General features: G+C 39.8%; 1 protein-coding gene across 3 annotated transcripts in view; it reads right to left on the bottom strand.

Annotated features, from left to right (window-relative positions):
* The window catches only part of LOC140195412 (ras-related protein Rab-5A), a 57448-nt gene extending 42995 nt beyond the window's left edge, over positions 1-14453 (bottom strand). The window contains exons 1-2 of one of the 3 annotated variants that reach the window (XM_072253665.1): positions 14319-14453; positions 4462-4694 (exon numbers count right to left, since the gene is read on the bottom strand). In XM_072253665.1, the coding sequence (XP_072109766.1) occupies positions 4462-4627 (166 nt within the window). In that variant the 5' untranslated portion in view covers positions 4628-4694; positions 14319-14453. Of the gene's footprint in view, positions 1-4461; positions 4695-13966; positions 13991-14237 lie in introns of those variants that run through there. The other 2 variants (XM_072253667.1, XM_072253668.1) reach the window with 2 other exon arrangements.
* Between the last annotated feature and the right edge of the window lie 378 nt (positions 14454-14831).

Genomic DNA, 14831 nt, shown 5'->3' with positions numbered 1-14831 from the left:
TGGAGTTGGCCATTGGCTGTCCATTTAATAAGATCCTGTACTTTTTTTTAAGCTGAGTGCCACTTTCTTGTATTAACCCTGTATTCCACCCCCCCCCCCCCGCATTCTCTTATTACCTAAACATCTTGAATATAGTTAGGAACTGAGCCTCCCCCGCGTCTTAGATAAAGAATTCCCTTGTGCATCTAAACAAATTTCTTCCCATGCCTGACTTGTCATTTTGAGACCCGACGCAGATTGGGAGACCGCTTCGTCAAGCACCTCCACTCCGTCCGCCACAACAGGCAGGATTTCCTGGTAGCCACCCACTTCAACTCTGCTTCCTATTCCCATTCAGATATGTCCATACATGGCCTCCTCTACTGCCATGATGAGGCTAAACTCAGGTTGGAGAAGCAACATCTCATATACCGTCTAGGTAGTCTCCAGCCCCTTGGTATGAACATAGAATTCTCCAACTTCCAGTAATTCCCTCCCCCTCCCTTCCTCTATCCCTATTTCACATCACCTCCCTCATAGTTCCGCCTCCTTCTACTATTGTTCTCCTGCCAATCACCTCCCTGCTTCCCCTCCCCACCCTTTTGTCTTTCAAATTACTGTTTTTTTTAACTACCAGCATTCTTCAAACCCTCTCCAAAGTTCTTCCTTCAGTCCTGACAAAGGGTTTCGGCCCAAAATGTCGACTAATCTTTTCAACTGATGCTGACTGACCTGCTGAGTTCCTCCAGCGCATTGTGAATGTTCCTTTGACAACAGCATCTGCAGATTATTTTATGTTTGTCATTTTGAGACCATGGCTCATTCTAGATACACCAGCCAAGAAATTCTTTCAGCACTCTATCCAAGTCATTAAGATTTGACACCTGACTTACACATACGTAGGATATCCTACACATATGAAATCTCTCCCCTTTCTCTCAGTCACTATTTTAAATATTCTGTCCACTTTCATATTGAGCATTGCATCAGTGCAGCCCAGTTCTTAAGTCTACATATACCACAAGGCTGATGTGTACTTCAAGTGACATGATTTGCAGTTATGTATAATGTATTGGAAAAAGAAATTAAGTTGTTGAATCCTCAGTCAATGAACACAGACATCGTGGACTTTATAACACCTGCCTGTGTCATAAACTTTACCTGAATTGAATACTGCACATCCTGATTTTTCTTCCTAGCACAAAGATACAAAAATCATACTTTTTTAAAAAATTACCGTTGTGCTAGTCTGTATAGACAATAACTCTCCTTTGGTCAAACAATAGCTTCCTACAATGGACATACACTACACTTTATAATTAGATTAGGTAATTAATGCACTTAATGCTTGGCTTAAAAAGCTTCATTTTGAACATGTTTATTTTGTTCATTTTGTATTTCCATGCTACAAATGCATACAAGGTAGAGAGGGAAAAGACAGACTGCTATTTTTTGGATTCTAAGATAGCATAAAACTATCTATTGATAATTTATTTACCGTACCAATATTCTGCAATGATGTAAAACTCGCAGCCAATTCCAGAGCTAGGCCATCATAGTAAAAAAAAAAGGATTTATATGTTTAAAGCCTAAAATATTGAATAAAGTGGTTAATTTTACTTAGGATGAGAGTTTGAAACAGGACAAATGGCACAATCACAAAATATCTATATGCTACTAAAACCCTCATGCTCTGTCTGTTTGTCACCTCCAATTAGCGCAAACTGTGCATTACAGCGGCACTTTTTTTTGGCTAAATCGAATTAAAATGCGCTAACTTACAGAATGCAGGCAAAGTTCAGAGTTATATATTCATATAAAATTGCTCATTCGCAAAAATCAACAGGCTCCCATTTAACCCGAGAGCCAATTCGCCATCATGGAAATCGAGATGCAACAGCCCAACGCATGCGCACGGCCAGCCTCAGCAGCGACACGTACCGGAGCGCAAGGGCAGGGCAGCTCTATTTCCAGGGGTCACATTCTGCTAATCGCCATCAGCATGTGCAGAATTGGGACAGATCTAACTGCCACCCATCAATGAGAGATAATTAAATCTTATTGTAATGACGTATTCCAAGACACCCATAAAACCCTTTGCTGCAGTCAAAACACAGAGGTGACTATATCACGTCCATTTAGGAGAGCACCAACCACATCATCAATAATAATCAGCATCCTTTGGTGTTACTGCTTCGTATCTTCTATCCAGCATTAAGGTAAAAAAAAAGGTCAGCCTAATTATGCTGCATGGAAAGGGAAGGGGGACATTATGATCAAGAGATGACGCCAGACGTCATTGGGAAGCAGCAAGGAGAGGGACAGAACACAAATCGGATGAGGCCAGGGCCGCACGACTCCAGGATCAAAGAGTCAGGACAAAAAAAGATGAGAGAAGAAGACAGAGGAGGAGAGGCATGCATGACTCCAGGACCAGAGACAAACAAACAGCAGAAGAGATGAAGAGATGGGGGATGAAAGGGCTGCACGTCTCCAGAATGACAACGAGAGGCACAAGAGTGGCAGATAAACCAGAAATGATGCCATCAAAAGTGTCCTTCATATTTGCTTTGCTATGTGTCGTTCTTCTTTAATAAACTGAGGTTTTCTACTTCAGTTTCCAAAGCAAAGCGATACTAATAGCATTCAGGAAAATTTAATGTTCATTCTGGTCACATCAGACTGCACTACCCTTCTCTCAAAGGGTACCCCAACGGGTCACCCCGTTGTCTAGTATGATTTATAGCTTTGGCCACAGTGTTCTGATTTTGTAGAAATAGGAAAAAAGTTTGAATGAAGACATTTAGTTCGACATTCTTAGTCATCCAGACAATGGAAGTGGTAAGAATGAGTAATCCAAGAAAAGTTTTCAATATTGGTTATTGTAAAAGTTAACAATGAAGGATGGATGGACAATAGTTTAATTGCAATGATGTCAACTGTTCATAGACATGTCAAGAACAGCATAGTAGCATAGATAAAGTAGGGGAGAGGGAAAAAAACAATTTTAAGGTGAAATGGGGAGAAAGGAAAAATGATGCTTAATGGAAATACAGATAAGGTAATGGTCAGTGAAGGAATCCACGAGGTAGAAGTGAAAAACAAGAACAGCAGTTCTCAGAAGAGGTAGAAACAAGACCATGCAGCATTGAGGATCTGAAGCAGGAGATAGAAGATCTTGTTATCAGTAAAAGTCTGGTATACAAGTAGTTCTTCAGTAGTGAGCTAATAGTGACAGCACTTTCCCAATGCAATCACTGGAGAAGCCCGAGCCTTTTTATTTCCTGCTTTCCCACCATCCTACACCTAAACATGTCCTGCCAAATGAAGCATTAATTTCCATTTAGAATAGATTATCTCTGAAGTAGGAGTTCTAAATCAAGAAAGCAACAATTTCTCCTGCACAAAAGCAACAATGTTTTAACAATTAAGTTTGATCATTTATTAATTTAGCTGCTTAGCGTGAGCTTATTTGCAGTCTTATTTTCACAATGAAAAAACTAGAATTCTTCCAGCCAAAGCTGTAATTTTGTTGAGCAATAAAATAGCTGGAAATATGCTTAAGAAAGTTCTTAACTTTTTGAAACTCCCTTATGAAAATTGTGTGACAATCTGCAAGAGGGTGGAAAATAATGTATACAGATTGAGCACCCCTTATCCAAAATGCTTGGGGATGAGACCCTAGTCTAAATATGAAATCCATTTACATTACACATACAGCTTACACATATACTGATGGTAATTTTATATAATATTTTAAGTAATTTTGTGCATGAAACAATAACGTTTATTGAACCATCAGAAAGAGAAGCTGTCAGTACTTCAGCAATTCAGGCAGACAGTCAGTGGCTGTTTGGCATCACCATCATTCCCAATTCCAAATTTATGTACTACCGTAAACAGTCTTTCACTTAGACTTGTTCATCACATACATACGTACTTAAAAGTAAAAATTATTACATACCATTGTCATAATTACATATCTTTGCTTGTTTCATAAGTATATCGTTAAACAGCATATGATCACACTGATAGTGACGAATTTACTTTCAATGCAGGATCGAGATCTTAATCTTACGCTGTATGCAGTGTGTTTTTTTCTATTTTTCTTTAAGTTCTGTCCACCACTTTCAGTGTAAATTTTAACCATTTGTCTGTTTGTTTCTCGAAGACGTAGATGGTGGTTGCTCCAATACCATACTCTTCTGTTAGATCGTACCAACAGGACCCTACTCAAGGTATGAGAGGTCACTTCTCAGAACTGTCCATGGTGTGCAGACCTGCTTATCACCTGGGAACCTTCCCACATCTTGTGGAATTTTCCAATTGGGCCATTATATCAGTGCACCAAAAAAAAATTTTGGATTTTGGAGGTTTTCAGATAAGCCGTGATCAATCTGTACCACATGGAACACAATAGAAATACAGAACCGAAACTATTGATTATTTGAATATAATTCTAAAAAGGCAAAACAAACTCACCACCAATAGTACTCTCTTGGTATTCATGGAATTGTCCCTTCACAAAGCGAAGTACTAAACTAGATTTTCCAACAGCAGATTCTCCAAGTAGAACTAGCTTGAACTGGCAGATTTTGTTAGCAGCAGCTAGTCCATTGGGCCTCACTGCACCTCCCCGATTTGCCATGTCCTAATTTGTCACCAGAATCGCTTATTCCAAACTAGTATTCAATCCTCGTTTTATTAGTTTCAGGCTACAAGAGAAAACAGGACATTTTATGAAATAATGGCAAACAATTAAATCAATTACTATTTCACATTTCAATCTTACGGTTTTGCTGGATTGAGGAGATAAACAAGTTGCCCCGGTGCTGCAGCAAAATATGAAAAGTATGAAAATTACTCTAAAAATCTATTACAGGGAATACACAACAGGTTGTTTTTTGATGAGGACAATCCCAAACCCAAAGCACTTAACAGGCCCTAAACCCAGACAGATAAAAGTCAAGCCAAATTATTTCCCTGCTACCAAGATGTTTTTCTCTTATTCATCTCCCAAAAGACAACTTCAATTATTCACTTATTTTAAATGGGTCAAAAGACCATCAATAACTGTTCTTATTATTTTCTGAAAGTAATTGAAGAGTAAAGATGTCAAAAATTTAAAATCCTAAAAGCTAAATTAGAAAGGATAAGATGGAAAAGAAGAAAGCAATTCATTATTTCCAAAGAACATTTGCTTGGCAACCTTGGCTTACATGGAAGATGTTTCTAAAAACTATTCTAGAGAATTCAGTTACTTGTTTGACAGTTGCACCATCTTGTGCAGTAGGGAGAACAATATGACCCTTTTTCAAAGTGGACACTCACTGGCTTTAACCAACTTGATGAAAGTCAGCTTTGAAATAAGTGTATTTCTTAAGTTCCAATTTTGATGCAGAAAGAAACCTCAAGGTATATTAAAAAAATCAAATTCACAGTTACCCAAATGATAACATAATCTCAAACCCTAATATCCAAGCATTCAATTTTTGGATACAAGATCTAATGATATGTTTTTTAAAAAATGCATTATGTATTTGTCTGAGACACGAGATGCTGGAAATCCTGAATAATATCTACAAAATGCTGGCAATCAGCAGGTCAAACAAGATCCATGGAAAGGAATAGTTGATGTTCTGTGCCAAGATGTTGACAATTTATTCCTTTTCATCGATGCTGCCTGGCCTACTAGGCTCTTCTAGCACCTTGTATGTATTTGTCAGAGATCTATTCATATTTACTGAATCCCAACTTGTAACCTTCAGACTACTGCATTCCCCACCCAAAAGCAACTACAGTTGGCCCTGCTCATCTGCGAGTTTCGCATGCGCGAATTCAACCAACCGCGAATCGAGAAAACCGGGAAGTACTCTTCCAGCACTTGCTGTTCAAGCATGTAGAGGCTTTTTTTTCCCTTGTCATTATTCCCCAAACAATGCAGTATACCAACTATTTATACATAGCATTTACATTGTATTTGGTATTATAAGTAATCTAGAAATGATTTAAAGTATACAGGAGGATGTGCGTTAGGTTATCATGGATCGGGATCAAAAAAAAACTGGAAGTTCTCTTACTAAGTCGGAACAGGTACATCTGGTATTATTTAACGTCAGTTAGTCAAACGTTTGTCTTAGTATATAGTATATATTTTACCTTTCTAAGCATATAAAATACTTAAAGAAACATATGTTTCAGCGCCGGGCTCGGGAACAGAATTTCCCAAGTTCGATCCAGTGACAGACCGCTCCCGAGCACGCTCTCTATCCCTGCCGGATTAATGGGAGGGTCAAAAACCCAAAACCCAATAATTAAACCACTGCGTTGTTTAGTAATAATTGTAGCTTTAATCGGGCAGGGCCTTTCTCATCTTATCCTTTAAAATTGTTCCCACCGTTGACCGACTGTAGCCCAACGCTTTTTCAAAGACCAATGGCGTTTCACCTCTTTCTGACTGCTTTTATTATTTCCACTTTATTTTCAATCGCGATTATTTTCGTGAACAGAAACACTGTGGATTCAGAGATCCGCTGCCAGGTCCTAATGCCTACCACACTGAGACAGGTTAAATAAGGTCCGGGGTTCCACTGGGTCTTAAGGTCCACCGCATTGAGACAGGTTGAATAAGGGACTTGAGCATCCATGTATTTTGGTATCCACGAGGGGTCCTGGAACCAATCCCTCGCGGATAAAGAGGGCCGATTGTATTATGAAATGTCATCACTAGCAATTCCACCTTCCTCATGCACACTCCTCTCCCTCCCCTCATTACTGAATCAACTGCAGTACTTTAAGATTCTGAACAATTTTATACCAAACCACCTCATTTATTTAGTGGTGTGCTTTTCAGTTTCTAAAAATACTAAGTACAATTATATTTATGTTAGGTGCTTATTATGTTGACCTGCAAAAAATCTGCTTAAAATACAATATGCTGGAACAGATGCAAGATTACACCAGCTAACAACTTACTGTTACGACACCAACAATTTAAAAAAAAATGCTCTATATTCACGATGTAGCAAACTTAATGAAATACATTGTATTAATTTTGATAGTCTTAGATTCTTTAATTCCCAAAGTCCCTTGTATAGTTTTCAAATCTGGTGGAATTTAATTGTTTGTATAATATTGCTGCCTAGTTAAACAAGACATAGACATCAATGTTTTAAGCATATGCTTTCTTTAATACAAATTAGTCGTACAAATAACAAACTAACATTTTTGAGAGCTAACAATTCAGCCTATTTCCGGTTGTAAAGTTTATGTCCCATGTTTTTATTTTTAACCTTATCATGGTCTTGACTCATGGAGTATATTCTAATACTAAATGCTTAGTAGACCCAACTCATTATTTATTACTAAACGTGTTTATGGTCATAATCGGAAAAATCGATTAGGCCATGCAAAGCAAAAAAACTCTTAAGTGAATCTGAATAAATTGATGTGAATACTGGCCCAATCTTGATAAATGCTATGACATGCTACTTTTAGAACAGAGCAGTACAGACCCTTCAGCCCACAATGTTGTGTTGACCTTTTAAAACCAATCTAACCCCTCCCACCCACAGTCATCCATTTTACTTTTATCCATGTACCTAAGACTCAAATGTCTCTGATGTATCTGCCTCTACCACCACCCCAGCAGCACATTCCACACACTTCCACTGTGTGAAATATGTACCTGACATTCCCCCTATACATTCTTCCAATCACATTAAAATTATGCCCCTCTTATAAGCTATTTCTGCACTAGGAAAAACTCTTCAGCCAACTCTGTCAATCGAAAGAGAAAAGCACCAGCTTAGTCATCAATTTTCATAAGACATGCTCTCTAATCCAAGCAGCATCCTGGTAAATCTCCTCTGCACCCTCTCTAAAGCATCCACATCCTTCCTATAATGAGGCACCAGAACTGAACACAATATTCCAAGTGGTCTAACAATTTTTCTTGAACTGCAACATCTCCTTGCAGTTCTTGAACTCAACTTCCCCAACTAATGAAGGCCAAAGTACCATATGCCTTCTTAAACATCCTATCAAACTGTGTGGTAGCTTTGCAGGATCTATGAGTGTGGATCCCAAGATCCCTCTGTTCCTCTACGCCAAGAATCCTTCCATTAACCCTGTACTCTGCCTTCGTTTAACCTTCCAAAGTCCATCACTTCCCACTTTTCCATTCTGACCTCCATCTGCTACATACTTTACATAAAAAAGGTTTTCAAAAGAAATCAGTCAATCCAACATGACCAAAGGTGATACTTTGAAAGAATAATTCTGTTAACATTTTAAAAGGTTTGAATTATAACCATGAAACTTGACTTTAAAGTTAGTCACAAATCTTAATGTTAGACACCACTGACCTTTGCCTAAAGATATTAAAGAGATAAATACTAGGATACATCAACAATAAGCAGATTATAAGGCAAGCTACTAGAAAACTGTCAGCATTATATAACTTCAGGGGGAAAAGTTTATTTGTTGAAGACAACAGCTTCTAGGAAGTATTAAATTAGATTTTTTTAAAATCAAGATTTTAATCTTCTGATTTGAAAATTTCAAACCAGGGTAAAGAATTAATCACTTTGCTGTGATTACAATTTCTTAACTGTTTTTATTGAAACCAGAATTTTCAAGTGAAGTTAAAGGCCCCAGCTGCCACATTAGAACCAAAGTTGTTGGATCATCAGATAGATAGATAGATAGATAGATAGGTAGATATACTTTATTGATCCTGAGGGAAATTGGGTTTCGTTATAGCCGCACCAAGAACAGAGCATAAATATAGCAATACAAAAACCACAAACAATCAAACAACAAAATGCAAGCTATGCCAGATGGAAAGAAGTCCAGGACCAGTCTATTGGCTCAGGGTGTCTGACCCTCCATGGGAGCAGTTGCAAGTTCGATGGCCACAGCCAGGAACGACCTCCAGTGCCGCCCAGTGTTGTATCTCAGTAGAATGTGGCTGAAGTCCAACAGTAAAAAGCTCAATATCGGGTCTACAAACACGTTCCTCGATCGTAATATGACCCGGATTGCACCATCTGTTGTTAACCAGAACAGTAAGCACCCAACTCCTTTACGCTTACCGATCTCAGTGCACTTCCGGTCAGCCAGAATGGTCTGGAAGCTGTCCATGGTGAAGTTTTGATCGGGTATGTCCTTGTGCAGCCCCGTTCCAGTGAAACACATAACACTGCACTCCCGAAATGTTCTCTGATGCCTGGCTAGCGCCGTGAACTCGTCCATTTTATTACCCACTGAACTCCTCTTCTCCATAAGTCTCTGTTGTCTCGACCCGGTCCTCTTTCCTCACCTTTGTGCTCCCCCTCTGCATTCTCTGTGTGTTTTCCTCCAGATTTCAGCAGGGGTGTCCGCTGCTCTGCTCGCTAAACTGGCCAGCATTAGCGCAAGCAGCTGGTCCCTGGAATGAACAATGCGACCATGCTTCTGTCCCGCGTGTCGGGATGTAACTATTTTCGAGCCTCTAGGCCTCTATAGCTAATACAGCATCAAATACAATATTGTTGGATCACCATGCAAAGATATTTAGTTCTGGAATACCGGATCTTGCCTGGCTAGATCCTTCAAGACAATTATTTTCAATTATCTAACTATTCAAAATAACTTTTGAATAGTTATAAATAAAGTATTAACCAATATTATCAGCTACATACATTAAAACATTGTGATCTGCTGAAAATTTGCAATATTTGCAATACAGTACAATAATTAAAAATACACAAATTACATATATATTAGTACTAAAAGAGAGCAAAAATAGTAAGATGGTGTTTTTGGGTTGGTTCATTATCCATTCAAAAATCTGATGGCAAAGGGGAAGGAGTTGTTTCTAAAAAAACTGAGTGTGACTTCAGGTTCCTGCACTTCCTCTCTGATGGTAGTATTAAGAGAGCGTGTCCTGGCTGATAGGGATCTTTAATCATGGAAGCTGCCTTTCTGAAGAATCGCTGTTTGATGATGTCCTCAATGCGGGGAGTCCAGTGCACATGATGGAGCTGGCTGAGTTTGCAGCTATTTGCAGCTTTTTCCGATCCTATGCAGTGGCTCCTCCATATCTAGATGGGGATACAACCAATCGGAATGAGCTCTACAGAACATCTGTAGAAATTTCTTAGTCTTTGGTGACATATCAAGTCTCCTCAAACTTCTAAAATATAACTGCTGACATGGCTTCTTCATAATTGTATCAATGTTGGTCAAGGATAGATCCTCAGAGATGCTGACACCCTAGAACATGAAACTGCATACCCTTTCCATTCCTCGATGAGGACAGGTTTCCTGGACTTCACTTTTCTGAAGTCCACAATCAATTTCTTGGTCTTCTTGACCAAGATTATTGTTACAACACAACTGAAGCAGCTGATCCATCTCACTCCTGTATGCCTCCTTGTCACCACTTGAGATTTTAACAACAGTGGTGTAATTGAAAAATTTATAGATGGTGTTTGAGCTGTGCCTAGCCACACATATCATGGGTATGGAGAGGGTAGAGCAATGGGCTAAGCACCCATCCTTGAGGTGTGCCGACATTGACTGACAGCAAGAAGGAGATGTTATTTCTGATCTGCAATGACTGTGGTCTCCTGATGAGCAAGTTAAGGATCCAGTTGCATAAGGGGGTATAGACGCCCAGGGTTTGAGGCTTGATTAATAGTGTTGAACGAACGCTGAGCTGTAATCAATAAACAAAAGATTGTAGGTGTTACTGTTGTCCAGGTGATCCAAGGCTGAGTGAAGATCCAATGAGGTGACATGAGCTGTAGACTTATAGTGGTGTAGGCAAACTGCTGCAGGTCCAGTTCCTTGTACAGGCAGGAGTTAATCTAGATATGACTGACTCTCTAAGTACTTCATTATACATTAGATGTGAATGCAACTGGGCACGTTGCTCTTCTTGGGCACAGGTATGATTGACACCTTTTTGAAGCAGGTGGGAACCTCCAACTGCAGCAGTACGAGAATGAAGATGCATGAAATCCAGTAATTAATGTGATATTTATCTGAAATTGATGCTCTTCAATTTGTTTTAAAATATAACCATTCACAGTCAAAATTTAAAATAAAAAAAAATTAAATAGTGGAAGTTAGCGCAAGTGTTTAATATGCTATAAAATACAAGACAACCACATAGCTCCATTACATTTTACTTTGATTCAATCACACTTCCACAGTTTTTTTAAAATAGATATTTTAAAAATTCAGTAATAATACTGGTAAACCAAGTACTTCATAAAATTGCTAATTAACAAGGCTTATGAAGCCACAAAAATATTTGATTATTCTAGCCAATGCCCTATTACCAATGATGCAATGATCAAATTTAAGCTTGAGCAAATAGCTAGACAGAGAGTTTATAGGACAAGAGATTAATGTCTGGATGTTTCCACTAGGAGAATCCTGAATGTGGGAAAATTGTTATAAGATAGGTGGGGGGGGGGTGTTGGGGGTGGGCAGAAATCAGTGATAATTTAAAACTAAATTGCATGGGAACAACTTTTTACAGAATGGGGCAGTTCCAGAATTTTTTAACCCAAGGTTTGTTAAGGTTAGATCAATGGAATTATCTAAAGTAAGATTTTTTGAAAGATCAGGGAACTGATTTCTGAAAGTAAGAAAGACACAGAAGAAATTTGCCCAAGTGCAGATCATATTGAATGGCAGACCAGGCTCAAGAGGCTGAATGGTTTACACCTACTATTTTTTTTAATGATCTCCTCTAACAGCAGGAAATTAAAAGGTAGCCAGAGGGCCAAAGGATTAAATAAGTGCGGAGGAAGCATTAGCATAAACAGGTTTCCAGAGCAAATGACGAATCAGGATAAAGGTGGGACAAATTTTCAAGGTGGAAACATATCTTGGTGATGTCATAGTCCACAGTTCAGTCAAACATAACACTGATATTCAGTTTTAGATGTATCCAGGGAGGGCGGCAGAGTCAGTGATGGAGGAATCGAGTGTGTGAATTGAACCTGAGGTTGTATATGCCTTCGGCCTTCCCAGTATTGAGAGGGAATTTCACCAAATACATGCGGTTAGACCTATAGCAAAATGCTTACTGTAAGAAAGGCAAGACAAATTGTTCCTGGCAGTTTAATGAAGTTACGTAAAGAAACATTTTAAGCAATGATGAGAAAAACTTGAGATGAGATACTGGACAAGAATCCACTTCATGACTATTATGACCCACCAGAGCAGCACGACAAGGCTGCATATACACTGACTGAGATTTGAGAACTAGCCCCAGTATCCATCACTACTTAACACCCTGCCACAATTCAAATTTGACAAATGGCCCATGGATACTTTATTACAAGTTTAAGGGAATAATCTGTTCCACTGCTCACAGAACCCTTCAAAAATCAAAGTAAGGGTATTATCAATGTGCATATATGTCACCATATACAACTCAGATTCATTTTCTTTTAGGCAGAGTAGATACAAAAAGCAGAATTAATGAAACACCACACCCAACAGGACACCCAATGTGCAAAAGACAAACTATACAAACACAAAAGAGAAAAAAATAATAAATATTGAGAAAATGGGATAGAGTCTGAAAATTGAGTCCACAGGTTGTGTGATCAGTTCAATGATGAAATGAGTGATGCTGAGTGAAGTTATCCCCTCTAGTACAAGAAGCTACTGGTTGAGGGGTAATAAATGTACCTGAACCTGCTGGTATGGGTCCTGAACATCCTTCCCGATGGCAGCAGCAAGAAGACAGCATGGATTGGATGGTGGGGGTTGTTGCCGATGGATGCTGCTTTCCTGCAACAGCGGTCCATGTAGGTTATGCTCAATGGTGGGAGGGCTTTACCTGTGATGGACTGGGCAGTATGGGAAAGCCCTTCTCAGCATCGAGCACATCTATACACTATTGTGTCATAGGAAAGCAGCATCCATTGTCAAAGACTCCCACCTTCCAGAATATGCTCTCTTCTTGCTGCTGCCATCAGGAAGGTGGTACAGGAGCCTCAGGACTTACACCACCAGGTTCATTTGAAGCAAAGGGGATAACTTCACTTGAAGTGTTCCCACAACCTATGGACTCTCTTTCAAGGACTCTTAATCTCATGTTATCGATATTTATTGCTAAATTTATTTTTTTTTCTTTTTGTATTTGCAATGTTGTCTTTTGCACACTGATTGAATATAGAAGTTGATTCTGTTATGGTTAATATTCTATAATGAATTTAATTGAAAACCAGAGCCATAGAGCCAAAAAAAATCATTCTTATACTAATTCAACACTTAAAAAAATCTGCAAAAATGAAGATAGTGCATTAAGTTATGGCCATTTACAAGATCACTAAAAAACAAGAAATTGGCTGATTATGAGCTTCCACAAAGTTTCGATTAATTCATTAGAAGTAAATCAAAGAACTTTAGACATCAAAGTTACCTTAGTGCTGATTGATAGAAACGATTGATGTTTATGACTAGAACATAATTATTGCTTCCAGCATTTTCAGGTTTCTAGCTTTCATTCACTCAACGTTGCCAGTCAACATACCAAGAAACCACATCCACGCCATCTATCTAATTCTCATCACAAACTGCACAGCACATAAATTGAACTAAGTCGGACAGTTTTACTTCAATACGCTAGGGCAGTTAATTTATTCATTCCAAGAGTTTGAACGTCACTATCCTTTTAATGAAATTAAGATATCTCACCGATAACTCGCGAATAGGTTTAAAATATGCCAAACGATAAAGTCACTTGATTTTCTGTGCGACTAGCGTTTATTTACTTTTGTTTAATTACTTGCGTTGAACTGGTTAAGGACGTGCATTGAAACATTTGTAGATCTCTGGCTCACTGGAATAGCAACACTGTTCTCACTCGTTTATGGATTCCCCCCCCCCCCAACCCAGTCGAAGTGTAAATTAATAAGTAAAATTGAAACCAAGAAAAAGATCTTGGCTCCAGTTGCGCCGCTGACGTCATTCCTACCTTGCAACAAAAACATTGGGGCCCAAGGCAACATCGAGGAAGCCGGCCCTGAAAGCGGCCTGGACTCCCGACCACAGCAGTGCCACTAGCCCCAGTCAAACCCCGCCCACCCCTCAACAATCTTCCCCCGTCTGTCTCTCCCTCGCCCCCACCCTACCCCGACAACCCGTCGACGCAGGCGGGGAGACGCCATTTTGCCTTCTAAAATGCAGCGAAGCGAACGCAAGCGTCAGTCGGCGGAAAGGAAGAGGGTTGCGTCTCTGGTACCTACCTGCCACCACCCTCCTCTTTCCCGAACGCCGATATACCGTCACAACCCGGTCAGAGCTGAACTACCCCGCCGAAAGCTTACCGGCTGAAGGAGGCGCTGCGCTTTCCGGTCGGCCGCTCCCTCCACCCGACGGCTATGACATTAATGGGTGTCCAGCGACTGCCCGAGCGCAGCGCCGCACCGCACAAACGCCCGCCTGCACCGGAACTCATTCACACGCCGCATCACCGCCTCCGCCGTTGCGTCAGCTTCCGCCCCAGCGGAACAGGGACTCCGGTCTCAGAATCGCTCTGAAATGCTGGGGGAACTCAGCAGGTCAGGCAGCATCTATGGACATGACTAGATAGTCGACATTTCGGGCCGAGGCCCTTCTTCAGGACTCCCATCTTAGCATGTTTGTTTCTTCTGTTGCAGGAGGGTAGAATTGCCACTCATTAGTAAAATGCAGCGAAAACTCCGATCCTGCTCTGTACTTTAATGCCAATTGGAAAATTTCCCTTACTATTCGTTGTTTCTTTAACCTCATCACACTTTTGGATTCAGAGAAATTTGTAAGTGCTCCAGCTGCGAATCAACCCTTGGCCTGACCCTGCC

Source organism: Mobula birostris, chromosome 3 (genome assembly GCF_030028105.1).
Source record: "Mobula birostris isolate sMobBir1 chromosome 3, sMobBir1.hap1, whole genome shotgun sequence".
In the NCBI taxonomy this organism is placed as follows: domain Eukaryota; kingdom Metazoa; phylum Chordata; class Chondrichthyes; order Myliobatiformes; family Myliobatidae; genus Mobula; species Mobula birostris.
This window is presented reverse-complemented; position numbering and strand designations above follow the sequence as displayed.